Source organism: Electrophorus electricus, chromosome 5, assembly GCF_041902795.1.
Source record: "Electrophorus electricus isolate QZ-2024a chromosome 5, ASM4190279v1, whole genome shotgun sequence".
Lineage (NCBI taxonomy): Eukaryota > Metazoa > Chordata > Actinopteri > Gymnotiformes > Gymnotidae > Electrophorus > Electrophorus electricus.
The window spans coordinates 8,155,028-8,179,146 of NC_137501.1; the positions used below are offsets into that span (position 1 = coordinate 8,155,028).

At 39.3% G+C, this 24,119-nt stretch overlaps 1 protein-coding gene across 2 annotated transcripts; it reads right to left on the bottom strand.

The window, feature by feature from the left end:
• Positions 1–11,135: 11,135 nt before the first annotated feature.
• On the bottom strand, positions 11,136–14,163 carry LOC113569359 (sialic acid-binding Ig-like lectin 15). 2 transcript variants are annotated; one of them, XM_035529905.2, is made up of 6 exons: positions 13,492–14,163; positions 12,955–13,046; positions 12,427–12,810; positions 11,970–12,332; positions 11,556–11,613; positions 11,136–11,272 (listed from the first exon to the last, which is right to left on the bottom strand). In XM_035529905.2, the coding sequence occupies exons 2-6, from the start codon at positions 12,998–13,000 to the stop codon at positions 11,224–11,226; spliced, it is 900 nt and encodes a 299-aa protein (XP_035385798.1). In that variant the 5' UTR covers positions 13,001–13,046; positions 13,492–14,163; the 3' UTR covers positions 11,136–11,223. The 2 variants fall into 2 exon arrangements, with proteins under 2 accessions (XP_035385798.1, XP_035385801.1); XM_035529908.2 differs by lacking the exon at positions 12,955–13,046.
• Positions 14,164–24,119: the final 9,956 nt, after the last annotated feature.

Sequence of the window (24,119 nt, forward strand, 5' to 3'; positions counted from 1 at the left end):
TCAGATACAGACAGGCAAGATGGTAATGGCTAATAGTATTGTTGGATAAGCAGCAGAAGAGGGCCATAGTGACAGTTGTGGCAATCTGAATCGATAACACCATCAGGCACAAGAAACACAAAAAGCTTGAGAAATACCAAAGGCTGAAATAAGAGCTAGAAAAGATGTGGAGGGTAAAGACAATGGTGGCACCATGGTAATCAGAGGTCTATGGACTGTGACACCCCCCCCCCCCCAAACTGGGAGAATATATATATATATATATAGCAATGTTTACAACAGCTGTTGTCACAAAGCAGCAGCTTTACAAATGCCAGAGTCCAAGCCCCTGGTGAGCAAGCCAAGGGTAATGTTGGCAAGGACATCTCCCTAGAGCATGAGGAAGAAACCTTGAGAAGAACCAAGACTCAAAAGGGGGGGCCCATCCTCCTCTGGCTGACAATGGTCACCACAATAGTAACAATGTAAGAGAAAAATAATAATAATATTAATAATAAAATGAAAAAATAAGAAGTTAATGTCTAATCCAGTTTTCTAGAAGTCCTAGTCTGGTCTCGATGGTGTGCGCGTGTCTGAAATCAATGCCGCCCAAGAATGTCCATCAAGAGCAATGGAGAAGTAATTGGCTGGGGTGGAGGTGTGATGGGCTATAGCGGGGAACATCAGGGGGTGGTGGGAGTAGCCATGGCAGTTGAGACGGGTTGAAGCTCAGTAACATCATGACATCCGGGGTAGCAGGTACCTCGGCAAAAAGAGAGAATAGATTATTAGGCATGTCCAGGTATGAAGGTGTTTAAATTAGGGAACTATAATGTGCAAAGATGGACTCTATGGCAGATGTAGCTATGGCAACATAGCTAAAAGAAGAGATCCAGAAGGAACCACAGGCATGAGAATACCCTGGAACATTAGCACTTCACTGCTCTCAGTCAACAAACTTGAGTGACAAAAAAGAGGTGCAGTTACAGCATCATAACATCTCAGTTTACCATAAATCAATGCCCATGGACCCCCATCTCTACACCTTTACCTAAGATGGGAAGTGTTTAATAAAATGCCTGACTGCACAGGTTTTCAGTCTAGCCTTAAATATTGAGACTGTATCTGAGTCTCAAACATTTACAGGAAGGTTATTCCATCGTGTAGGAGCTTTATAGGAAAAGGCTCTGCCCCCTGTGGTAGATTTTCTTATTTTTGGTACAAGTAAAGAGCCTGCACCTCTTCATCTAAGCAGACGTGGTGGGTTATAATGCACTAGGAGTTTTCTAAGGTACTGTGGGGCAAGAGCATTCATTGCTTTGTGGGCCATTAGAAGTATTTTATAATCGATTCAAAATTTTACTGGGAGCCAATGTAAAGTAGCTAGGATAGGAGTGATGTGATCGAATTTTCTAGTTCTAGTAAGAACTCTGCTGCATTTTGAACCAGCTGGAGCTTATTTAGGCATTTAATGGTACAGCCAGATAATAAGGCATTACAGTAGTTCAGTCTTGATGTGAAAAATGCATAGACTAATCTTATCCTAATCTTCTAATCCTAATCTTTGTAATGATCCTGTGGTGGAGAAAGGCTCTCCTAGAAATATTATTTACATCAGAGACTGGGATCTGCATTTTCATTTAGACATTTTCATTTAGACAGCAGACGCTCTTATCCAGAGTGACTTACAAAAGTGCTTTGTCATTTACTCATAGAATATATCCTAGTACAGTAGGTTAGAGTCCAACATACCAATGAACTAGAATACTGTAGAATACAAGAATCAATGCTGATACCTAGAAGTACAAAATACATAAGGTCTATCTTAAACAATGATAAGTGCAATAAACAATAAGTGCTAGAATTTGTTAAACAACATAAACAATACCCTAGAATAAGTATTCATTTAGTCAGTCAATATGGGAGCATGGTCAGTTGTCCTTTAAATATTCTGCAAATAGATGGGTCTTCAGTCTGCGTTTGAAGACTGCAAGGGACTCTGCTGTCTGGACAGCAAGTGGGAGTTCATTCCACCATCTTGGAGCCAGGACAGAAAATAATCTCAATGCTTGTCGTCCATGAGACCTGAAGCAAGGTATTTCAAGCCAAACCGTACTTGACGTTCAAAGTACTCGAGGTTGGATCGGGCTTTGACCATTGACCTCATGTATGAAGGGGCTGGTCCATTTTTGGCTTTGTAGGCAAGCATCAAGTTTTTAAATCTTATGCATGCAGCTACTGGGAGCCAATGAAGGGAGCGCAGCAGTGGAGTAACGTGTGAACTTTGGAAGATTGAAGACCAGTTTTGCTGCTGCATTCTGGGCAAGTTGTAGAGGTTTGATGGCTCTTAGAGAAAAACCAGCAAGTAGCGACTTGCAGTAGTCTAGTTTTGAGATCACAAGAGACTGCACAACCACCTGGGTAGCTTGCTGCGAGAGAAAGGGCCGAATCCTTCATATGTTATAAAGGAGGAATCTGCAAGACCGGGTTAGTTTAGAAACATGAGTTGAGAATGACAACTGGTTGTCCAAAGTTATGCCCAGGCTATGGGCAGCTTCGGATGGTGATACCAGGGAGTTCTCAATGGAAACGGTGATGTCATGGTAAAGGTTGGGAGTACCTGGGATCAACAGAAGCTAGGTTTTACTGGGGTTGAGCTTCAAGTGGTGGGCTGTCATCCATGATGTGATGTCAGTCAAGCATGCTGATATACATCTCAAGACCTGCGCATCAGAGGGTGGAAAATAAATAAATAATTGTCATTAGCATAGCAGTGGTAGGAGAAACCATGAGAAGATATTACATCACCAAGAGGACGTGTATACAAAGAGAAGAGAAGGGGGCCTAATACTGAGCCTTGTGGAACACCAGTGGAGAGTCTACATAGTTTGGATGTGGATCCTCTCCATGTCACCTGACAGGACTGTCCCACTAGATAGGACTGAAACCATCTCCAATCAGAGCCAGTCACACCAAGCCTGGAGAGAACAGAGAGAAGAATGTTTTACTCAAAGATCTTTAACTGTTAGAGAAGGTGTGATTGGGAGACCATTGGGGTTCATTGAGTAATTAAAGAGTGAGGATCTAGGTGTCTCTGGACCTAATAGAAGCACCTCTGTTTTGTCAGGATTAAGTCAGAGAAAGTTCCTTAACATTCTGTGTCTGATGTCCTTTATGCATTCCTCAATAATACTAAGCTGATATATGTTCTCTGGTTTGGCTGAGACAAATAGCTGAGTATCATCAGCGTAGCAGTGGAAACTAGCACAGTGTTTACATATAATGTCACCTAGAGGTAGTATATATATAAATAAAAAAGCATAGGCCCTAGAATAGATCCATGTGGGACACCATAGCTAACCTTGTTGTATGCTGAGAAATCTCCATTTATGCTAACAAACTAGTAGTGACCAGCTAGATAAGATTTAAACCAGGAAAGGGCCATTTGCCTAATCCCAAGAAAATTTTTGAGTCTATCTAATAAAATGCTGTGATCTATAGTGTCAAATGCTGCACTCAGATCAAGCAATATAAGCAGAGACATAGCCCTGGTCAGAAGCCAACAACAGCTCATTAATTGCTCATTAATCAGTCCTGTCTATGTACTGAGGCCTAAAGACTTCATGTATCTGGTTCTGATCCAGGTATGAGCTTAGCTGCTGAGCTACACCTTTGCATATATATACAGACAGTCTCTTAAGGTGAGTTTCTTAATCAGTTGTGCAAGCAAGGTAATAAGGTTTCACCTTGTATTACTAAACCCATTTAACTGGAAGGATTTAATGATACACTCTGTGCCAAAGAACCCAACTGCAGCTCCCCATACCAGAATCTTCAGATAAAATCTGACAACGTTCACTCTCCCTTCTCCCTCGTTCACGAAGGCAGGCTTCATGTGGTAACCCCTTCCATCAAGACTCAACGAAGATGCCAACACCTCACTGTTTTTATTTCGCCCCTGGGTTAGCTGAGGTCTTCTCCACCTCTCTGAGGGGAGGATTCTTGGGCATCCTTTTTGTACTTTACTTCCTGTTATAGGGGGAAGCCACAGCAGAATTTCTCCTTTGAAGTGCAAACGCCTGAGACCTGGCGCGAGCAGCCGCTCTTTCAGAACGAGCACAAAGCATGCTAAGCGCTTGCGTCGAGGTGCGCGCGAGCCTTGCGGAAACAATGCCACCCGAACGTGACCAAAGTACCTTTTTCACACCGGCCAGCAGCTGTTATAGTGTATTAGGCGGGAAAGCTTGGCCTGTTTCCCAGGACATAACAGAGATGGCCTTGTTGAATGCTAAATGAAGTGTAGCATGGGGTTCGGTCCCTTTCTGCGAGTCCAGCAAAACATTTCTGTACTTTGGGGGAGCAAAAGCAGCAGCTTAAAGACTCACATATGGAACTTGTTAGTGCACTTGGAGACGACGCAACCAAGGCCAAGACTAATGCTGCAGTGGGTGAAGGCACAGACCCATGCAGAGATATAAAAAGACCCTCTGAAATGTTAGCACTTGGGACCCCCAAATGTTAGCATTTGTGAGGGTGTGGGTAGTAGAAGAAAGGAGACTAAAACATGATACCATGCATTTAAAGTGTACATACATGAGACTGTAATTGAGGGTTTTATACTATTTTTATAATTCAGATCATAGATACTTACTCATGGTCACCCATTGTGCACTTACAAAGCTAAAACTAAAAATTACAAACAATCTCTCTCCCTTCCTGCTTCCCTCCCCTACTCCCTTTTTTCCACCGTGTGTGTGTGTGTGTGTGTGTGTGTGTGTGTGTGTGTGTATAATTCCCAATTCATATCCAGTTCACATAAAATGAAGACTAAACCTCAGATTTCACTGCAAGGTGTAAAATGTCCCTTCTACCCCAAAATGTTTATGAGCCATTAAAATGCTGCCAGCACTGTTCTCCTTTAGCACGAATATTATACAACATGCTCATGATAAGCAATGTCCGACTAACCAAACACCTAATCATGGTGCTTTTGATAGAGGAAACGTCGTCTGCCACCCACTTATTTTAGGGGATTGAGCTGTTTGGGTAAGGATTACAGACAGAGCTTTATTTTTGGGACAAGTTGGTAATAATAGCCCTGATTTATAGTCTAAGGTAGTGGGTCTATCAGTCCTTGTTTCTGGTGGCCAGCATAATTATACGTTTAAAGGCTTCTCTCGGTATATCACCACAAAATGGCCCTCCCTTCAGATATGATCCACCTGGATTTTCAGCTGTAGTAAAATGTGATGGAATAGTGTTTGCTTTCAAAGTGCATGGAATGTAGTATAGAATCAGTGGGACTTATTGGTTTTATTTGCTTATATAAGAAAACTGCAATTTTGCATATAGACACTGAAGTGAATTTACTGAACAATATGCCTGGACTATTTTCTTGCAAGTTTATTTGCTGCTGTCTTTAATAAACATGGATTATTTCCAAATGATAAGCACTGTCATTCAAAATGTGCAACTCCACTGTGAATCCTTTGAAAATATCCATAAATTCCCAATATCTAATTAACTGTAAGCAATATGTGTGGATTAAGGTGAGTGTGGTGTAAGTAAAACACATTCCCACTTTATTAGAGTATTACAGTTTTATCATTACAGTAATTTAATATATAGACTAGCATCTACATTTTTCAAGATGATGCAACCTGTTCACAGAACAACCACAAAAATGCAATAGAAAATAAATACAAAAAATTCCATGTCTTTTTTCATCTAGGACCTCTGTCCACACCAAAAATGGGGCGGCTCAGATACACAGTAAAAACATCTGAGTATTTGGACATCTACATTGTCAACTTTAGTAAACAGTGTGAGGGATTGCAAAATGTCAAACTCGGCCACTTATTGCAAAGCTGAAAGGAAATTCATTCTTAGGTCATAGCACATGAGTCACTTTAGGGCATGAACTTCTTCCTCTGACTAGTCCTGCGGTTTCGTCATCATCATTGCTGAATATAAGGAAACAGAATTATGGTACATATTGAGAAATGTAAACATCATCACCTTCATTCATCACAAATAATGTTAGTTTAACTGTTTTATTAGTTTTGGCACCTTTTTCTCTGTTTAGCAAAGATCGGCCACATTTCTGCAAAGCATTCTGTAAAGGTTGCAAGCACATGTTTCCAAAGAGCACATGTTTATCCTTTTCAGTGAAAGCATTCCCAAGTGCACACAGGTGTAAAGCTGAATATGTGGTCACTCAAAAGCAAATGATTGGCTAAACATCACAAATTAAGAGTTGTATAAAAGATAAACACCAAAATATCACTAGTTGAAATTAAAGGTTTAAAGTTAATAAGGAAAACAATGCTGGCCATCCACTTGTATTTATTTGTTCTTTCCCCCAAAAATTATTTCCAAGTTTCTGGAAGACATTGTTCAACAATTGTTCAGTCCTTACATACATATGTAAAAGTCTCTTCAGTCCTTATCTACATATGTTAAAGACTATTCACAACAAATCTTTGAATCCCTGAAAGAAAAAAAAATTATCTGCCAATTCCCCATTTTTGTCAGTGGACATTAAAGGTTTATACATGGTCATCCCTCATGGATGGTTTAGGGGCTTTAAAACATTTTCTTAATGCAAGACCTGAGAAGAACTATCCCAGAGATATTCTCTGAAGACTATTGGAACTTATTTTATCTCTAAACTGTGCCATCTATGACTCTAAGTACTACTCACAAATTAGAGGATTCAGTTTAGGTAGTAAAACTGGACGAGCCTATGCAAACCTCTTTGCTCTTTGTTGCGAAACATTTTTTGAACAATATACTGGACCTGTACCCTTAGCATTTCTGAGAAACACTGATTACAGTTTTGGTACTGCTACATGTAAATTAAAGAAGTACAAATGTTTTTATTCCTTCTTCGAGTTCCACCCATCTCTGGAATATACACAGAATACAACAAATCCTGGCATGTGGGTAACTTTTTAAAGATGTTTTCAGTTAAGTGTGAAAATTGTACTTTAAATACTACAATCGATTATAAACCTGATTATTTTACTGAATACCTTTGGATCATCAGAATTAAGGATTTTCAGTGGAAAATCATTTTAATGGTAATGGACACTGCAACAATGACATATCTATGTGTCATTGGTAAGAATATTTATATATTTATATAATGTATTAATTTATATTATATATAAACAATCACTCCATGTATATACACACACACACACACACACACACACACACACACACACACACACACATATATATATAATATAATTCATTTCAGTGAGGGATGAAAATGCATGAGCACATCAGACTTGTAAGTTTATTGGCTTTATTAGTTTATTTTGTTGTTTTTTTGCTGATCAAACTGATTGTTGATAATCAAGAGTCAAAAATATTTTTAGACAAAACAATAAAATATGACCAGAAACTAGGTTGAGAGTAAGTGAGAGTGCATACATTTGAGAGTGAGAGAGACAGAGAGGGCGGAAGGGAGAGAGATTGTGTGATTGCTGAAAAAGCATGTGGCTAGCGTGGGTGGTCCTCAAACGCAGACTCAGGCACCCCACACTTAGCACTGACCTCGGTCACATGGCACATCCATGGGACTGAACACAGTCTGGTCTGAGCATGGGAGATTTTCAGTCATGCCTTGGTGCAGCCTACTGGCCTGAGTATGCAAATCTAATTTTTATCTACTAACAAATTCAGCCTCTGAGAATGGCTATGAGCTCTGTTGATATCTACCAGTGATTTTGAGGCAGGTGAAATACAGTAGTGTCATGCTGGTGGGGATTATCTGGTGTTCAAGTGTGTCTCGGTAGTCATAATATTATTCAGTACAAACATTTCAGTGTACCCTTACAGAACATTACATTCACAAATGTGCTAGTATATTTCTTTTTCATGACAATTTACACAACTGCAAACCATCATTTTATTAAAACAAAAAGTATAATATAATCTCATATTAAATTATACTTAAAATATAGATTTTTATACCAAACAAGTGGGATTCTGATGTTTTTGATGTTTAAAAACTTAAAAGGTCTATAATCATATTGGATCTCTTAATCTTGGCTAGTAAACCGCAGTGCAGGCACAAATTACTTATTACCGCCATAATGCACTGCTCACTTACTGTCATGCCAAATCAGAAGATCCCACTGTGTAAGCTATTATTGTTGACAAGCTACTTTAACATGGCCTGAAGTGTGTATAACTATGCAAGCCATGAAATCTGCAATATCTTCTTGTGATTTTCACTTACAAAAATGTGACTGACTATCCAGCAGATTAAAATATATTTTCATTGTTTTATAGCCTGAATGTTCCTTTCCAATTACTATGCTGTACTGAGAAGCTGGTATTTACATTGTTTTTTTAAGTCTTTGTTGCTACCTAGTGGACAAGGAACAAACTGCAAAGTTAGTGCTTTTTGTTCTATTTTGTGCATTTATTTAATAAATGGTATAAATTAAGAAAGCTATGCAAAAAGGCTATGCAACGTTGTTTTAAAGACAGCAAAAAGGGAATCACAAAGATAGAACTATTTATCTGAAATGGTTCACCAGGCGCCCTGCCTAAGGGACACACTCACTGCCACACACACACACACACACACTGCACCTACCCCAATCATCTGATTATTAGAACAAGTGAACCTGGGCCTTGTTTGCCTCCTTTGTTTTCTCCACTGTTTAAGCCCACAGGTACTCTCCTCCAGTGCCAAGTATTGCTTGCCTAGATGGAGCTCCGAATGTGCTACCACTCTTCAGTGTCTCTGCACCTCATGTCTTACTGCCAGCGTGTGTTCTTTTCATTTGTGTCTTTTTTATTGTTATTTTATTCTGCTATGGAGATTGAAGAGCCTCCTTTCTTGCACTCACATCTCACTCCCTCCCTGCCAGCTTCATATTATCTTTACTTATCATTATTAGGAAAACATAAATCCCTCTGTGTACAAAGCTTGACTTTTGTCTCCATTTTAATTAATAACATTCATAAATACTTTATTTTGAAATCAAATCAAAATGTATTTATGTAGCGCTTTTATACAACACGCAGCTTTACAAATGTTAGGGTCCAGATAGCCAGTGAGGAAGCTGAAGGCAAAAGTGCAAATAAAAAACTTCAGGGGCAGGAATTAGGAAGAAACTTTGGCAGAACCAAGACTCAAGAGGGAACCCATCCTCCAGTGGGTGGCCCAGCTAGTAACCAGTCCACGCTTTATTGCATTATGTTGGTCTAAGTAGACACTTTGGTGTAGTTGTGGAGCATCAGTTACTCCAGTGGGTCTAGGGTGGGTGGGCTGGTTCTGATATGGCAACATCAGCACATCCTCTGGAGAAGTGAATAGTTTCAAATAAGCAGTCATTTAGATTCCATTACATGTTACACCAGGGGCATTTCTAGACTTACTTGTGTACTAGGGCACACACAATATGAAGGGGTCACAGCCCAACACCTTTGTTTGCCCTTCAGTACGAGGTGCTGAACTGTGCATATGCTGTTTCAAAAGGCTCACTCCTTCTTCCTGTTCTGTCACTCCTTTCATCTCTAGTTTACTCTTTCTCTCTTTTGCTGCTTCTATCTGTTCTGCATCTGTTTTCATGCTTTCTTTTGGTTCTTCTTGTTTCACTCCAGTTCCCTTCTCATTTTCTGATTATCCTCTCACTTCTCTTATGAGAAAAGCTGTTTTGTGTGTAATTATGTACATTTCATTTTAATAATATTCTCACACAGACATGTGAAAAAATTCCTTTGAAATATAAATCTACATGTGAATAATGTGATTTTGTTTTGGCATCCTCAGTTCATGCAACCTGGATAACACAAGCTTGCAAAATGAACAGTTTACTGGTTATATTTCTCATTTTACAAGTTTATGTTTTCCCAATAGCAGTGGTCTCTTTTGCTACCTGCTTGCACAGATGACAGACCTCTGTCCAAATGTCCTGTTTCTCAGCAATTTTATCTATTTATCTCACATTGTTTCCTTCCTGCTCCGAGTGAGCAAGCCAAGGGTGACAGTGGCAAGGAAAAACTCCCTAGAGCATGCAGAAGAAACCTTGAGAGGGACCCAGACTCAAAGGGGGCACTCATCCTCCCCTGGCCAAAAATGGATACTACTAAATGTCAGCACTCCTTTACACAGTTATTGCAGTTCTCCCCACTGCAATAAGACTCAACAAAGAGACTCCTCACTGCTGATCTCCTGCAGTCTGATCTGTTCTGAGCTACACCATAATCTTTACATGTCCAGTTCATACTATCCAATATTCACCATACTCTTACATGTCCAGTTCATACTATCATTTATACTATTATGATACACTCATCTTCACTGTTATTTTATTTGACATGCTACTAAGTTCATTTTATTTCTACTCTTTAGCCTGACCAATATTGTCATTGTGACTCCTATTGTTAATAATATTTTTACTGACAATTCCATTTCCTATTTACTCCATTTGTGCAATAATCACTTTGCAGCTCTTGTTGATATAATGTGCATAGTCATTTATGTATATAGACATTTCTTACTTGTGCTATCATGTTTTATCAGCTAAAATGTTAACCACTTAATATGTTTCTTAGTACAATATAGTGCCTTGACTGTTGCAGTACTTTAGCATGAAGTCACTGTGAAGAGCCTGTTGACATCTGAGATGCAGAAGTGGCTGAGGTGAGAGAAGTAATGGGACCACGTTGGGGGCATGAGACTGGAGACTGGAGATTGTTCTTTACTCCTTTAAATCTGACACTGACTGGTATCAGTGAGTGGTATCAAAACATGCATGTACTGAAAGCACTTATCATTGTTTAAGATAGACCTTATGTATTTTGTACTTCTAGGTATCAGCATTGATCCCTGTATTCTACAGTATTCTAGTTCATTGGTATGTTGGACTCTAACCTACTGTATTGTGCTAGGATATATTCTATGAGTAAATGACAACGCACTTTTGTAAGTCACTCTGGAAAAGTGCGTCTGCTAAATGCCGTAAATGTAAATGAAAGCAAATAATTTAAAAGCATATCAAAATTACATGTAAATCTAATTTGAAAAAGAAAATCTGTATAACAACATTTTAAGCATAACCTCATTATTTTTATTTGTAATCTTCAAATACTTTAAAAAAATTGTTCCATCCACCCTGTATTACAAAGAAAGATACATTTACTATCATCTTAAAGTGAATTGATACAATAGCTCAGAGAAATGAGATCTCTTTCAGATGATGAGTGATGTATATCTGTTCAGATGCAGTTCCTAATAATGTTCGTATTCTCATAAGTGACTTCATTTCTGTGAAGAAAAATTAAAGTACATGAGCTTGAAACTAAAATTTTCATCATATAAATGAAATATTTTGGTTAAACGTATTTAGTTTTGTTTACAATGAGTATTACAAATCAAGCAACTTCACAATGTGTAATGTTACAATATACAATATTTAGACTAATAAGTAATGTTACAATGTAAAGAGGTTGAGCAGAGGAGACTAAATTGGCTATCCCTTTCTCATGCATGTAAATGTTATCCTGGTGTAAATGATTTAATAAAACAAAGACCTGTAAAAGGCACTTACTTTTGAAACAGGTCTCTTGCCCTACTGTGTTGTGTAGTCTCCATAATCCCCAAAAGCCCTGACACAAGTTAAGGTGTTTTATTCATCCACTTAGTAGACTTCACACATTTGTTGGACAATCATATAACAATTTATGAAATATGAATCTCATGCATATAATTCTCCTTTGAACATAAATTATTATATGATACACAATATGAATTATAATTAAAATTGTTTGTGCAATCTCAAGAATTTGCTTGCAAAAAACAGTAATGTTAAGTAAGTGTATACACAGACAGTAAAACATCTAACACCAGCTGTTTACAGCACATTAGAGTGCATGGACAAAAAAAAGAAAGTGAAGTCAGCAGTACTGTAGTTCCATGATTACATGTTGTTACTTTTTAAACAGAGAATGGGCCTGTTCCTTACCTTTTATATACAATACTGCCAAAATGACTGAAACGATGCAGAAAACCCCTGAAAGAGTCACAAAGGTAAAGAAAAGTGGCCAGGAGACCTGACCCTTTGGCTCCGTGGCTGCCTGGAAGTAAATTGTCTGATGTTGCAGCCCATTCTCTCCATGTATCTGGCAGGTGTAGTTGGTGTTGGGCTTATATGCAATAGAGGATGATGCACTACAACAGGTGCTCTGCACCGATACGGAGGGTGCACTTATGTTCTCAGGCATGATCCACATCACGGTTGGAGGAGGTGACCCCTTAACATCACATGTCACAAGCTGTTCCCCTGATGCACGCGTTTGTATATAAATGGACAGTAGCTCTGGAGCCACTGTTGTGCGGGGAAGAAGCAATCCATGATTAATCATATTTATAACCATAGTTGGCATAATGTTTGCAATGTACAAAATATGAATAATATTCACCGTGTATGTTTAGTCTGGTTCCTGTTAGAGTTTCAAAGCTGCCTGATTTACTCAACTGAATACGACAGAAATACGTTTTTTCATCCATGAATGTGACGTCTTTGATCCTCAGAGAAATGTTGTTACTTCTTGGGTTGCCAAGTAATGAGTAACGTCCGTGTGATTTGGAGCAGTTCTGTCCAGTTTCAGACATGTCTGTCTTGCTTAGACAGCTAAATATGACTGGTCCAGTGTAATGGAATTTGGTTCGCCAAATAACTGTTAAACTTTCCTGTTCTTTTTGAGCTGGAGGTGTAAAGTTGCAGGGCAGGAGTACATCTTTACCCAATTTCCCTGTAACCATGTCAGGTACAGTCATGTACCAATTACTGGCAGGTAAGCAACCTGACAAAAAATATTCACAATAACATACACATCAGAATCTGTTTGTATTGCAAACTGTACTGCAAGCAGATAAGGTAAAATCACCATATCAGAACATATAAAAGAATGGGAAAATAATATGTCTGTGCAAAACACTCACTATACCTGCAGAGCATATAAAAAAGAAAAAAAGGACATAAACAAGCTCCATCTTCAGCTGTGTGGCTTTATATGAGTTCACACCTGAGGTTAGCAGACTGTAGACAACGAACACTTAAGGTCACACAATCAGGGTTCATTAATACTTCAGTCAAAACTTAGCAACATCGTCATTTCTGTTTAAAGCAGCTGTTGAGCACAGCAACATTGGTTTAACTTTTTACTGACATATATGACATAATTTTTGTTATGTCTTTAGTATCAAACATTGCAAATATTAGCCTTTTTTATCCTAACACGATGTTATTAAAAATATATTTTTCCCAATATTTGGGCCAGATTTCAAGAAACAAGCCAAGATAATGAGTTGAATGGAGTTATGTAAATATCCCAAATATGTCACAGAAACATCTGGGCGTACATATCTGAACGAATTTCCGATAGTTTTACCTTTGTTGACGCACAAACCTTAGGTCCTTATTACATACATTTACTCTATACTAAAATAATTTAAGAAAAATGATGGAGAAAATGTACACTTACCTTTGAAGTTAACAGAAAAACATACAGACACCTCCGCACATTTAAACTGGGAAGTCTGATTTTTACAATGTTGAATATATTCCTTCCACACGAGAGGTTGCACATAAGCTTAATACTCTTGCAGCTTTACTAAGAGAGGTTTACTTTGTATCTTTTTCCCCGCGATTCATTCCCAGTCCCCTGTTCATTCCCAGTCCCCTGAATATTGATGGCACCTGTGGCTTGTTAACCTGCTGTGTCTTCATGTATATATATGCCTAGGACTTCGTTCAATCTTTGCATAGTCTTGTTTGCTTGCCTTGTGTTTCTGAGCGATATTGTAAAGTTATATTGTTTCTATGGTCTTTTGCCTGCCCATTTTTGGATTTGCTTTTTTATCGGATTTACATCAGTCCTTTTACCCTGCCTGTTTCTCCTGTTTCTAAGCCAGCATCATCAAAAATTGGAATCCTTGAGTCATATGGCGGAGGAGCTGACTAGGCAGACCCAGCCTGTAGTGTGACTGGTAAGTCTAGAAGCACACTAAACCTAATACTAAAATAGAGGCTTTAAGAGTGTGACCAGCTCATTTTTTTTCCATCCAGTTTCATGTTCCTGTGCTCACTGGAGATGTTTTTTTTTTTTCTTAACTGATATCAGCACCTGACATAGTCTTTAGCCATCTCAGTTGAGATGTAGTCCACCCCAGTGCAGAATCATGGTGTGATTTGCTGAGTTTTAGCACATCTGTTTACCACAATGTATACACCTATTTCCTCTGAAAACCCCTCCCCACAATGCTACAACATTATCTATTTTTTGGTCTCTGGACAACAAAAAAAGATCAAGATCATCTGCTTGTAATATGCATATACATTGCTTTAACTAGATAGATGCCTATGCCTTTTTAAGATGGCTTGATTCTTATGATCTAAAGCATTGTTTCTGATTTGTCTACTCCCATAATGCTTTTTTAAGGAGAGCTAACATGCCTTATATTTTTATATTTCATGAAAACATTTAATACTCATAAATATAAACTTACAGTATAATCCAGTAACATGGTGTGTATATATATATATATATGTATGTATGTACACACACACACACACACACACACACACACACACACAGAAATCACATGACCAATTGGTGTGGGACCAATGTACCTAAAATATGTCACTTTTTAATGTTGTTCATTAAATGTAATTCCTGATTGTCAGTACAGTCCAAGGACAGAATGGCAGTAGACAAAAACAGTATCTGAAAATATGATTAAGAAAGACTAGGCAATTATTTGTGGAGAGATGACGATGAAGCAGGCTGTAAGTATGAGGTGGGTTTACTGGAAATCACACAGGAAACAGAGTACAGAGAAACACAAATCAACACGGAATTAGGAACACAAAACACAAACCCATGAAAACACAGGGCAGAGCATAGACTATGAAACAAATATCTACACATGCAAATGCAATACACCAGACTGGCAACCACAGGAAGAACAGGGCACAGAGGGGGCAACTGTGATATGAAACTGTGCTTTGTGCGTGCATGACATTCACACATAGACGTTTCCCACAGGGTGTTGGACTTCCTCGACGGTGAGGCACGTTTATTAACAATAAATGCAGACAATATAGGTGGCACTCACAAGACATCTACGGTGAACATGATTACACATTAACATTGAACAAAGAACACATATATTAATGGTGAGTACACAGACTAACTTTATGGCTACAGCAATGTTTACATAGATTGACTTTAACACATAAGTAGCGACACAGCTACTTATGCTACATAGCAAAAATGACCAACAAGGGTACACACGCGGACAGGGGTTTAAATAGACAAACTAACACGTAACATTAAACCCTGTGCACGTGTGTGCAATCCCAGGGGGCATGGTTACAAAACAGTACACATGTGAATCCCCCTGCACGCGGCAGGCCGTACCACGTGACTTATGGGGGAGGAGCATTCCTTAACAGTACCCCCTCCCAAGGGGCGTGACTCCCGAAGCGTCCTATTCTAGGACAGCGAATCCCAGGCCGCCGTGCAAACACACAGACACCTCACGGCAATGCCTGGTGCCCACCCAAAACAATGCAGGCTAGGATGCGCCTACCAGGGAGACCTCTCTGCACGAGGGAGAAAGGCAGAGTCCCTGTCTCTCTCGGGTCAGTCCGGTACGCTCCGCGTGACGTGATGCACCTATAAACACACAAAAGGCGCGAGTACACACAAACAATTGCGCCATTAAACCAACACATAAAGTGCTGTGCTGCAGCGCCTGCTAACTGCGCATGCTCTGGAAACGTGTCCTTGACCCCAATGGACACTTGGGGGTGCATGTCCGCCCCGGTTCCAAGCATGCCACTCCACCTAACGGTCCTCCTTACACTTGCCGCTCTAGGAGCGCCCCAGAGGAACTCCCCCTCCGGGACTTTGGGCGGACCCTTTCAGTTCTCCTGGTGAGTCCGCAGAATCGGAAGAACTCAGGCATTTCCCTCCTTGGCCTCGTCGACTCCACCTTACCGCCCTCACCGCAGTCCTCGTGGATCACCTCAGCTCGATAGCCCTAAGCCCCCCCCAAAAATTTCCAGGGGGTGTTCCTCTCCACCTCCTGAGTTTCCACGAACGTCAGTAATGGTTCTTTCCTCAATCTCCTGGGATCACGGCAGCAGTTTGGCACATGCATGAGCACCTTCCACTAGGAAGTCCATTTTGTGTTGAGGGAGTGGGTGTCCTGTGGTGGTTGGTCATTCTGTAATGTTGTCGGCCTGAGTGCCGCAGGGCGCAGAGCAGGACGCACAGACTTTCTCGACAATACACATGTGAATCCTCCTGCATGTGGCGGGCCATACGACTTGACTCGTGGGGGGAGGAGCATTCCGTGACAAGACAATGGCATGTGTTAACATCATCACTATATAACAGTGTGTTGCAAAGGAGCACTAGGTCATTGCATCCCTAGTTATTGTTATCTATAAATAACAATACATTACACAAACATCAAAAATATGTATATCTTTATGATGAATTGCCACCTTTGTGCCAAGAACAAAAAGGACAATTCAGCAGATGGCAATCTGTAGCTTGTGGGGTGCTGCAAATTGAATGAGAAAAGTGATTCAGTACTAAACAACCTCTGCGGAAAGATCTGCAAATCAAATACAGCCAACATTATTAGATACATATGTATTAGAAACACAGGTAACACCAAATTTATTTTGTGTAAACAATTTACTGGCAGTTGAATCGACTTGCCTGCATTTGCAAAGTGTTACAACTTCATTCAGGAACAATTCGGGTGGCAATGCTGTAACTATGTAGAAGTTATTCATGTAGCCTTACATTGCTATTTGTGTGAGAGGTCTTGCTATAAGGACTGTTCTAACTTTAAGAGGGGTAGCAACTGGGAAGAGAGACACTGAGTGGGAGGGCCCGTTAGAGCCCAGGAAGCACTGCAGTCCTTATGGGGCAAAGTGATTTAGTGGATAATGGAAAGCATTCATATAGAAACCAGTGTCTCATGAGAAACACTGATTTTTTTGTTTTTGTATTTTTAATAAAATTTGCAACAATTCCAAACAAACATTTTTCACTTTGTTATTATGGGGTATTGTGTGTAGAATTTCGAGGGGGAAAAAATGAATTTAATCCATTTTGGAATAAGGCTGTAACATAACAAAATGTGGAAAAAGTGAAGCGCTGTGAATACTTTCCGGATGCACTGTACCTTCATTACAGAAAGGTCTTTAGTTGATGAATATATACGTCTTGGAAGTGGATTTACCTCGGAAAAAATTTACCTGACATTAAAAATAAAGCAATGTTAAAGTCAGAAAAGGGCATCAACACAAGCTTCATATATATGATCACAGATATTAATGCTAGCTAATATCTCAGTACACTGTCTGACTTTATAATCTATTTTGAGCTTTAGAGACCTGCTTGAAAATAATGAGCAAGCTAGCCTATGGAAAATATATAGAGATTGGAAATATATTTGGGAATAACTTGTTCCTAATTGTTCCTAGGCCTGTGTGATAATTGCTCTAAAAACTGTGACCATCATGAGCTTTATATACCCTACCAATGGGTATGTCCTTTCCTTGGGGTTGGCAAGGTATTATCATTGCTTCATTCATAGCTAGCATCCTTCTGGATCACCTCTGACAATAAAGGGCCCATTCGAAGTAATGTGGCAACTGAGACCACCCTCAGAAGGAAGCCATCACCTCTGTGCCATAGTCCTTGTCAACATGGCCTTCAACAACCTTTCTGGGCTTACAGTGGAGTGAAAGAACTCTGAGCAAAGGAACTGTGCCAGGCATCCCCCAGGGAATCCACTGCAGCTGTGCACCACTACAGTCAGAGCATCAGCAAGTAATCACAACAAAAGCCAAAAGGACCAGAGGTGGGAGGGGAGCAAAAAGCGCTGCCACCAATCGTTTGACTGCGGCATGATCGGACACGCCCCAGCCCAGGACACACCTGAAGGATCTCTGCTCAGAACACACCTGTACAGCATTCCTTTGCTCTTCTCACTTCCACACCATTGTATATAAAATGCATACAAGGGGCTTGAACTCACAATCCATGTGAGTGTGTGCTCATCAGCTGTCTTATAAAATACTGCCAAAATGAGGATTCCCAGAAGGGTTCCAGACACAACACATGGGAGAGCTTTCATATATAAAATATGCAATTGCTGTATCATGAAGTAGAAATATATGTATATATACACACACACATACATACTCATATTATCCAAGAAACATGTCCATAAAAGATATTATACTCTTAAATTGGCACATTTTTTGTGGATTACCGCATTTTCATAAAATATTTTAAACAAAGTCAATTACTTTTACCTTAGTAATTTTTTTCAACTCCTAACTGGTACAATGTTAAAAATAAATGTAGACAAAAAGGCTTATTATGGTCCAAATTATTGCTGATCTATATTGTATGAAGTGTTCATTTACATCATCTCTGTGGGGAAAAAATAAAGTGCATAAGACAGATGCAAAAAACATAAAAATGACATGATACTGCATATACATATATTGTATGTGAATACAATACCAATTCAAAAAATTAGTACTTCTTCCCTATCATATACATATTAGTCCTTTTAAATAGATATCATCAAACACTGAGACATGCATTTTAGAAAAAAATGAAAAATTTGCTTTTCTTTTATATTTGCCTCTGAATATTTTATAAGCCTGTACAAGATATCCATGAACTTTTCTCCCAGAAATGGTTTGCTTAAATGTACAAACATTTTAAAATGAAGATCATTTTTATTTTTTATCATCAGCCATTGTAGATTCTGTGTTGCATAGATTCCAAGGTCTGAGATATCCCGGAACACAGATGAACACTTGTTAAAACATCTTGATGCAATTTACACACTTATTCAATTATTTATTCTTTTTGTAGGCAGTTATATAATACAAATCTGACCCAAGGTCAATCTCTTTAAGCCTGAATCATTGCATAATAGAAATGTATTATAAATTGCCGTTTATACAACTGCAACATAAAGGATTTGCTGTAAAGACTTAAAAAAAATTGACAGAAGGAGATTAGTGGAAGCAGGAAATCGGTCATTTCTTGTTTTGTGGATTGACAAAAAACAGCATGTCTGCTCCTTACCTTTCATGTGACATACTGCCAAATGACCAAAATGATGAAGAAAACTCCTGAAAGCCTCACAGAAACTTTGAATAATGTCAAAGAGAAATGGTCACAAAGGTTAAGAAAAGTGGCCAGGAGACCTGACCCTTTTGCTCCGTGGCTGCCTGGTAGTTAACTGCCTGATGCTGCAGCCCATTGTCTCCATGTATCTGGCAGGTGTAATTGGTGTTGGGCTTATATGCAACAGAGGATGATGCACTGCAACTGTTCCCCTGATGCAAGTGTTCGTATGTAGTTTCTTTACAATACTTGGGGTACTGTTGGAAGAAAGCGCTCACTTATGTGCGGTACTATGACGGTGGCAGGCGGGGAGCTAGACATGATGGCGGTTGTGAAGTTTCTTTACTAATCATTACAACTCAAAAAAAAAAAAAAAAAAGCACAACATCAAGGTGACCAAACAGCTTAGAAAAAGAAAACAAAAAGAGTGACGATTGCTGGCCGGAGTAACTCAAGACGCGGAATTGGTGGGTTAGGCTCGGCCCAGGTCAGGAGCTGTGAGAGCACTGCGTGGTACTGGAGGCACAACAGAAGCAGGCACAGGTGATGGCGATTAGGTGCACAGGTGATCAGAATTCGGGGGATTGGGAATCGGAGGGGCATGAGGTGTGTGTGTCAGTGGTTGTGTCCCTCTGGCTGGTGTGTCCCTCACCATGACAAGTACACCTAATTGTTACTATTAAAATGTGTACGGGTATGGTTATTGACCATTTACCAGCAGCGATGAGACCTAATATAACACAGACATAATGTGCAACTTGTCACTATCAGTCCCTTCCATGTTCCGTGTTTTCCCTGTCATGTGTTTAGTTCCGTTACATAATTTCATTTTGTTCTCACATTGATTGCGTACACCTGTCCCTCGTTTCGAGTTCATGTATTTAAACCCTGTTGTGTGCCTTGATCGTGGCTGTTCATTGTTTCGTTGTTTGAATTAATGTTTGACTGTTTGATGGTTGTTTCTCTGTATTCCATGTCTGTGTGTTTATCTTAACCTTTGTGTTTCCTAGTCCTGAGTGTTCCTTTGGCTTAGTTATAGCCGGCTTCCCTAGTTTGCCTTCGTGTGTTTTTGTTTTCTAATGTTTCCTCGTACTCTCCATGTTGGCTCTGTGACCCTGGACTGTATAAACGACTCTGATTTTGGATTTGCCCCTGTTTAATCTCGCTCCTCTCAGCACGTGTCCGCCTCCTTACCGCACAACATTACACAACTCAACAGCTCCACGTAGTACTATCAGCAAACAAACTGGACAAAAAGGCATTCTTATTTGTACACATTAAAAAAACTCATGAGAAAGTTAATACCACACCATACCTGGACAAAAAAAGAAAAAGGAGAACAAACACATCGACTCCATTTTCAGATGTGTGGCTTCATCACGTTTCACATATGAGGTTGGTAGACAGGAAGTGCAAAGGATTTAAGATGGTCACATCTTCAGGCCCCACCTTTTCTTTACCATCAAGATTAAAAAAACAGATGTTCCTTATGAGAATTAATATTGTTATTGACATATTGTTATTGTTACAAGTTTCAAGTAATATTTCTTTGAACTCTTTCTTTCTGTTTTCAGAAGTGTCATTGTTGGAGACTATTGTATCAGTTTGACTAATAGCACTATCAGTTGGTTACTGACAGCTTGTGCCATGGATACGATTAAACTTTTAATACATTTATGAATTTTAAGTTTTTAATATGCAAGAAGCACTTACTGATGTTTGAATGTGTATGACAAAATGTAATCACAGAGCAAAACCTTTATGCAAAAAAAGAAAAAAATCCCAATCACTTCAGCACACACACACACACACACACACACACACACACACACACACACACACACAGATTCTTACACACACTCAGCAACTGAGAAAATACAAGGACACATTTCTCAAATATTTTCCAGTTCTCATAATCATTACTGATGTTTTTCATTTGACATAGGTTTAATGAGACACCCAGTGGACATTTAAATAATACAGTTATGCACAATATGAGTAAAATGTCATTCCTAATCTTATTTTTACTCAGAGCATGGAGTGAAGAGTCCATAGAGCACTATGTTAATTATTACATATGGTTAATTATTACTTTTGTCCATATAACAGAAAGAGAAAAATTTAATTTCAAAAGCTAGTATAGCCCGAATGGATTTTACTTGTTGATAAAAGCAAGAGTGTATGCATGTGTTTGCCCTGCTCAGTGTTCTTTGTGTTTCCTTGTCTTGTTGTAAATATACAAAGTTTGGTCTCTTTTTGGTCTCCTACTTTACATCAAAAAGATTAGGCAGAGTTTACATAATAAAATGAAATAAATCATGAAACATAAGATCAAATAAACTAATTACTAATACAAGTAATAAAAACAGCCAGACCAAACAATGTTTTTATTCTGGATTTTAAAACATCTATAGAACTTGCATTCCTGATGGCCCATAGCAATAGAGTGATTCTGTTTGTGAACTAACCATCTGTTTATTTACAGTGTATAGGGAATGAGCTTCAGGAGCTGAAAAGAACAAAACAAACAACCAAAATGCAGTTCAAAAAACAGAAGAAGAATATCTTACCTAGCAAACAAAGGAAAAGAAAAGACATAAAACTTGACAACAAAAAATGTAATGTACAAAGACAGTAAGAATAACAAAGTTTATAGTGGCCACTCTGTGGCCATGTAAATGTCAGCCATTGCTGTAAGATCTCCTGATTTAGTGGCAAGTTAACGTCAGACAATATTCTAGCAGATATGAGTGTAGCTATAAGAAACAGCAGCTGTGTAATAAATATACTGCTGCAGTAGACAAGGTTGACACCCTAGGCTACAAGAAACATGCCATGGGCACCCCTGATGTCATCCCTTGGACAGAAAGACCAGAACTGTTTTTCTAGAAAGACTAGAAAGTTAAAGACCATTCAGAAGAAAGAAAAAGAGTGCCAGAAGGATTTACATATGGTGCCTGGCTATAGAAGAAACTCAGTGGGCAGTCCAATAGGGAGGATGCCACTTCCCACTCTACAGAGACCATGGTCACACCTATCTACAGAATTTGTTACAGATTTAACTATCTGTGAACAAAGTACCATCATTCTAGGGGTTGTGGACAACATTTTCTCAAAGGCTTTTAGTCTACTTCCTTTTGCCAAACTATTCAGTGTTTTGAAGTAGTGGAAGCATTGTTTTACCATGTCTTTATCTACTTGAGAATTCCAGAGGACATTGTTTCAAAAAGAAGTCCTCAGTTCATCCCCAGAGTGACCAGGCTGACAGATGCTACAGCAAGACGCCAGGCTATCAGCCCGTTGACCAAATGCAGTTGTTCCCGAGGGATATTAATTAGAGCTTTCATGTAAAAAATCAAGCTTAGGTTATGTAGCACCTTTTAAGATAATAAGTAGTACACTTTTAAACTGCAATTACCAGTTCTTCTTTTTATATGCCCAAGTTTTCAAGTTTTTATTTGTGCCTCCCTCCATTCTTCAGAGGGCTACTGATCATTGGCCCCACCTCCTCCTTCACCTGTTCTTAATTAACCTGGGTTTTGAAGTATTTTGAAGTAATTAACTTGGGCTTTATATATTTAAACTTCACTGATGTGTGAGCCAGTTCCTGATTGATATCTGGTTTTTGAATTTCATTTTGCCTGTTTGCTGGTGTGTGGATCCTACGTGCCCTATGTTTCTCTGTTTATCCACATGTTGACTTTAAACTATTTTGTGTAATAAAAAAAATGCAGTTTTCATATAATCTGCAGTTGCATGTAATTTCCACATCACAGTTTCTACAGTCCCGTTTCTCTGGAAACCTTCGGTGCTGCACAACAATTTTTACTACACCCACATTTTTAACTACAACACACTTGCAATCCCTGGAGTCCTTTCTCTTTTATACATGACATGATTGATATGATTGTTGTGATGGGTGGAGGGAGGGAGCGAGACACAAATGCAGATTTGGAGTTTCTTTATTCTTTATTCTCCATGGAAAAAAGCAAACACAAAGCACAGCGGCAATCTGGCTGAAATACAACAAAAAAAGGTACAAGTGCTTGTAGTACAACTTCACGTGCTGGGATGCAGTAGAGCAATGGTAACTCTTGGGGTATCTAGTGCAGCAGTGAAGAAACCATGCATAGCACTGGATGGCCATTTCTGTGGGCAACAAAAGGAAAACGAGGCACACGTGTGTGTGTGTGTGTGTGTGTGTGTGTGTGTGTGTGTGTGGTAGTGAGTGTCTTCGGGCTGGATGTTTTGTGGACTGTGATAATTGTTATAGTATTTCTTTTAATTTCACACTGAACATTTAACCAAAGTCATAAATATGACTAAATATGAATTAATTTGTCCTAGTCTTTAAGAGTCATAAAAATTGTTACAACTTGACCTTTATGTTCAGCCTAGAATACTATCAGTTTGTCATTTTATGCATCTTTTTTTTGTGAAAAATATATTATAGCAGCTGACCCTGACATTGGCGTATGTCTAATAGATCATTTTCATATTTCCCAGTAGTCCACATGACAGGGTTGTTTAAGATCACTCAGCACGTTTTGCTTTTGCTTTGTGAGCTCTGCTCACACCACTGTTGTCAGAAGTTGAATAACTAATCTCTGCCACAACGCAGCAAAATCAGGCACACCAGGCAGAGGATCACCAGCAAGAACAACAAGCTGCAAAAGTGGCAGCGCAAAGCCCTGGACACCACCACGAAAGAGCTGATGACAGCAGGGAAATGCCAGCACTGAGATTTCACAGCCAGCCTGTCATAGAACTGAAGAGCCACACACACCATGACAGCTAGACAGTGAAGCTTATAAGACAGCCCAGCCAACCACTGTGAAGGTGCCCGATAGATAAGCTACTGCCCTGAGGCCAGGCCCGCAAACCTGACTGAACCTGCCACTCCAAGGCCCTTTCAAGCTGTGCCACCATCCCAG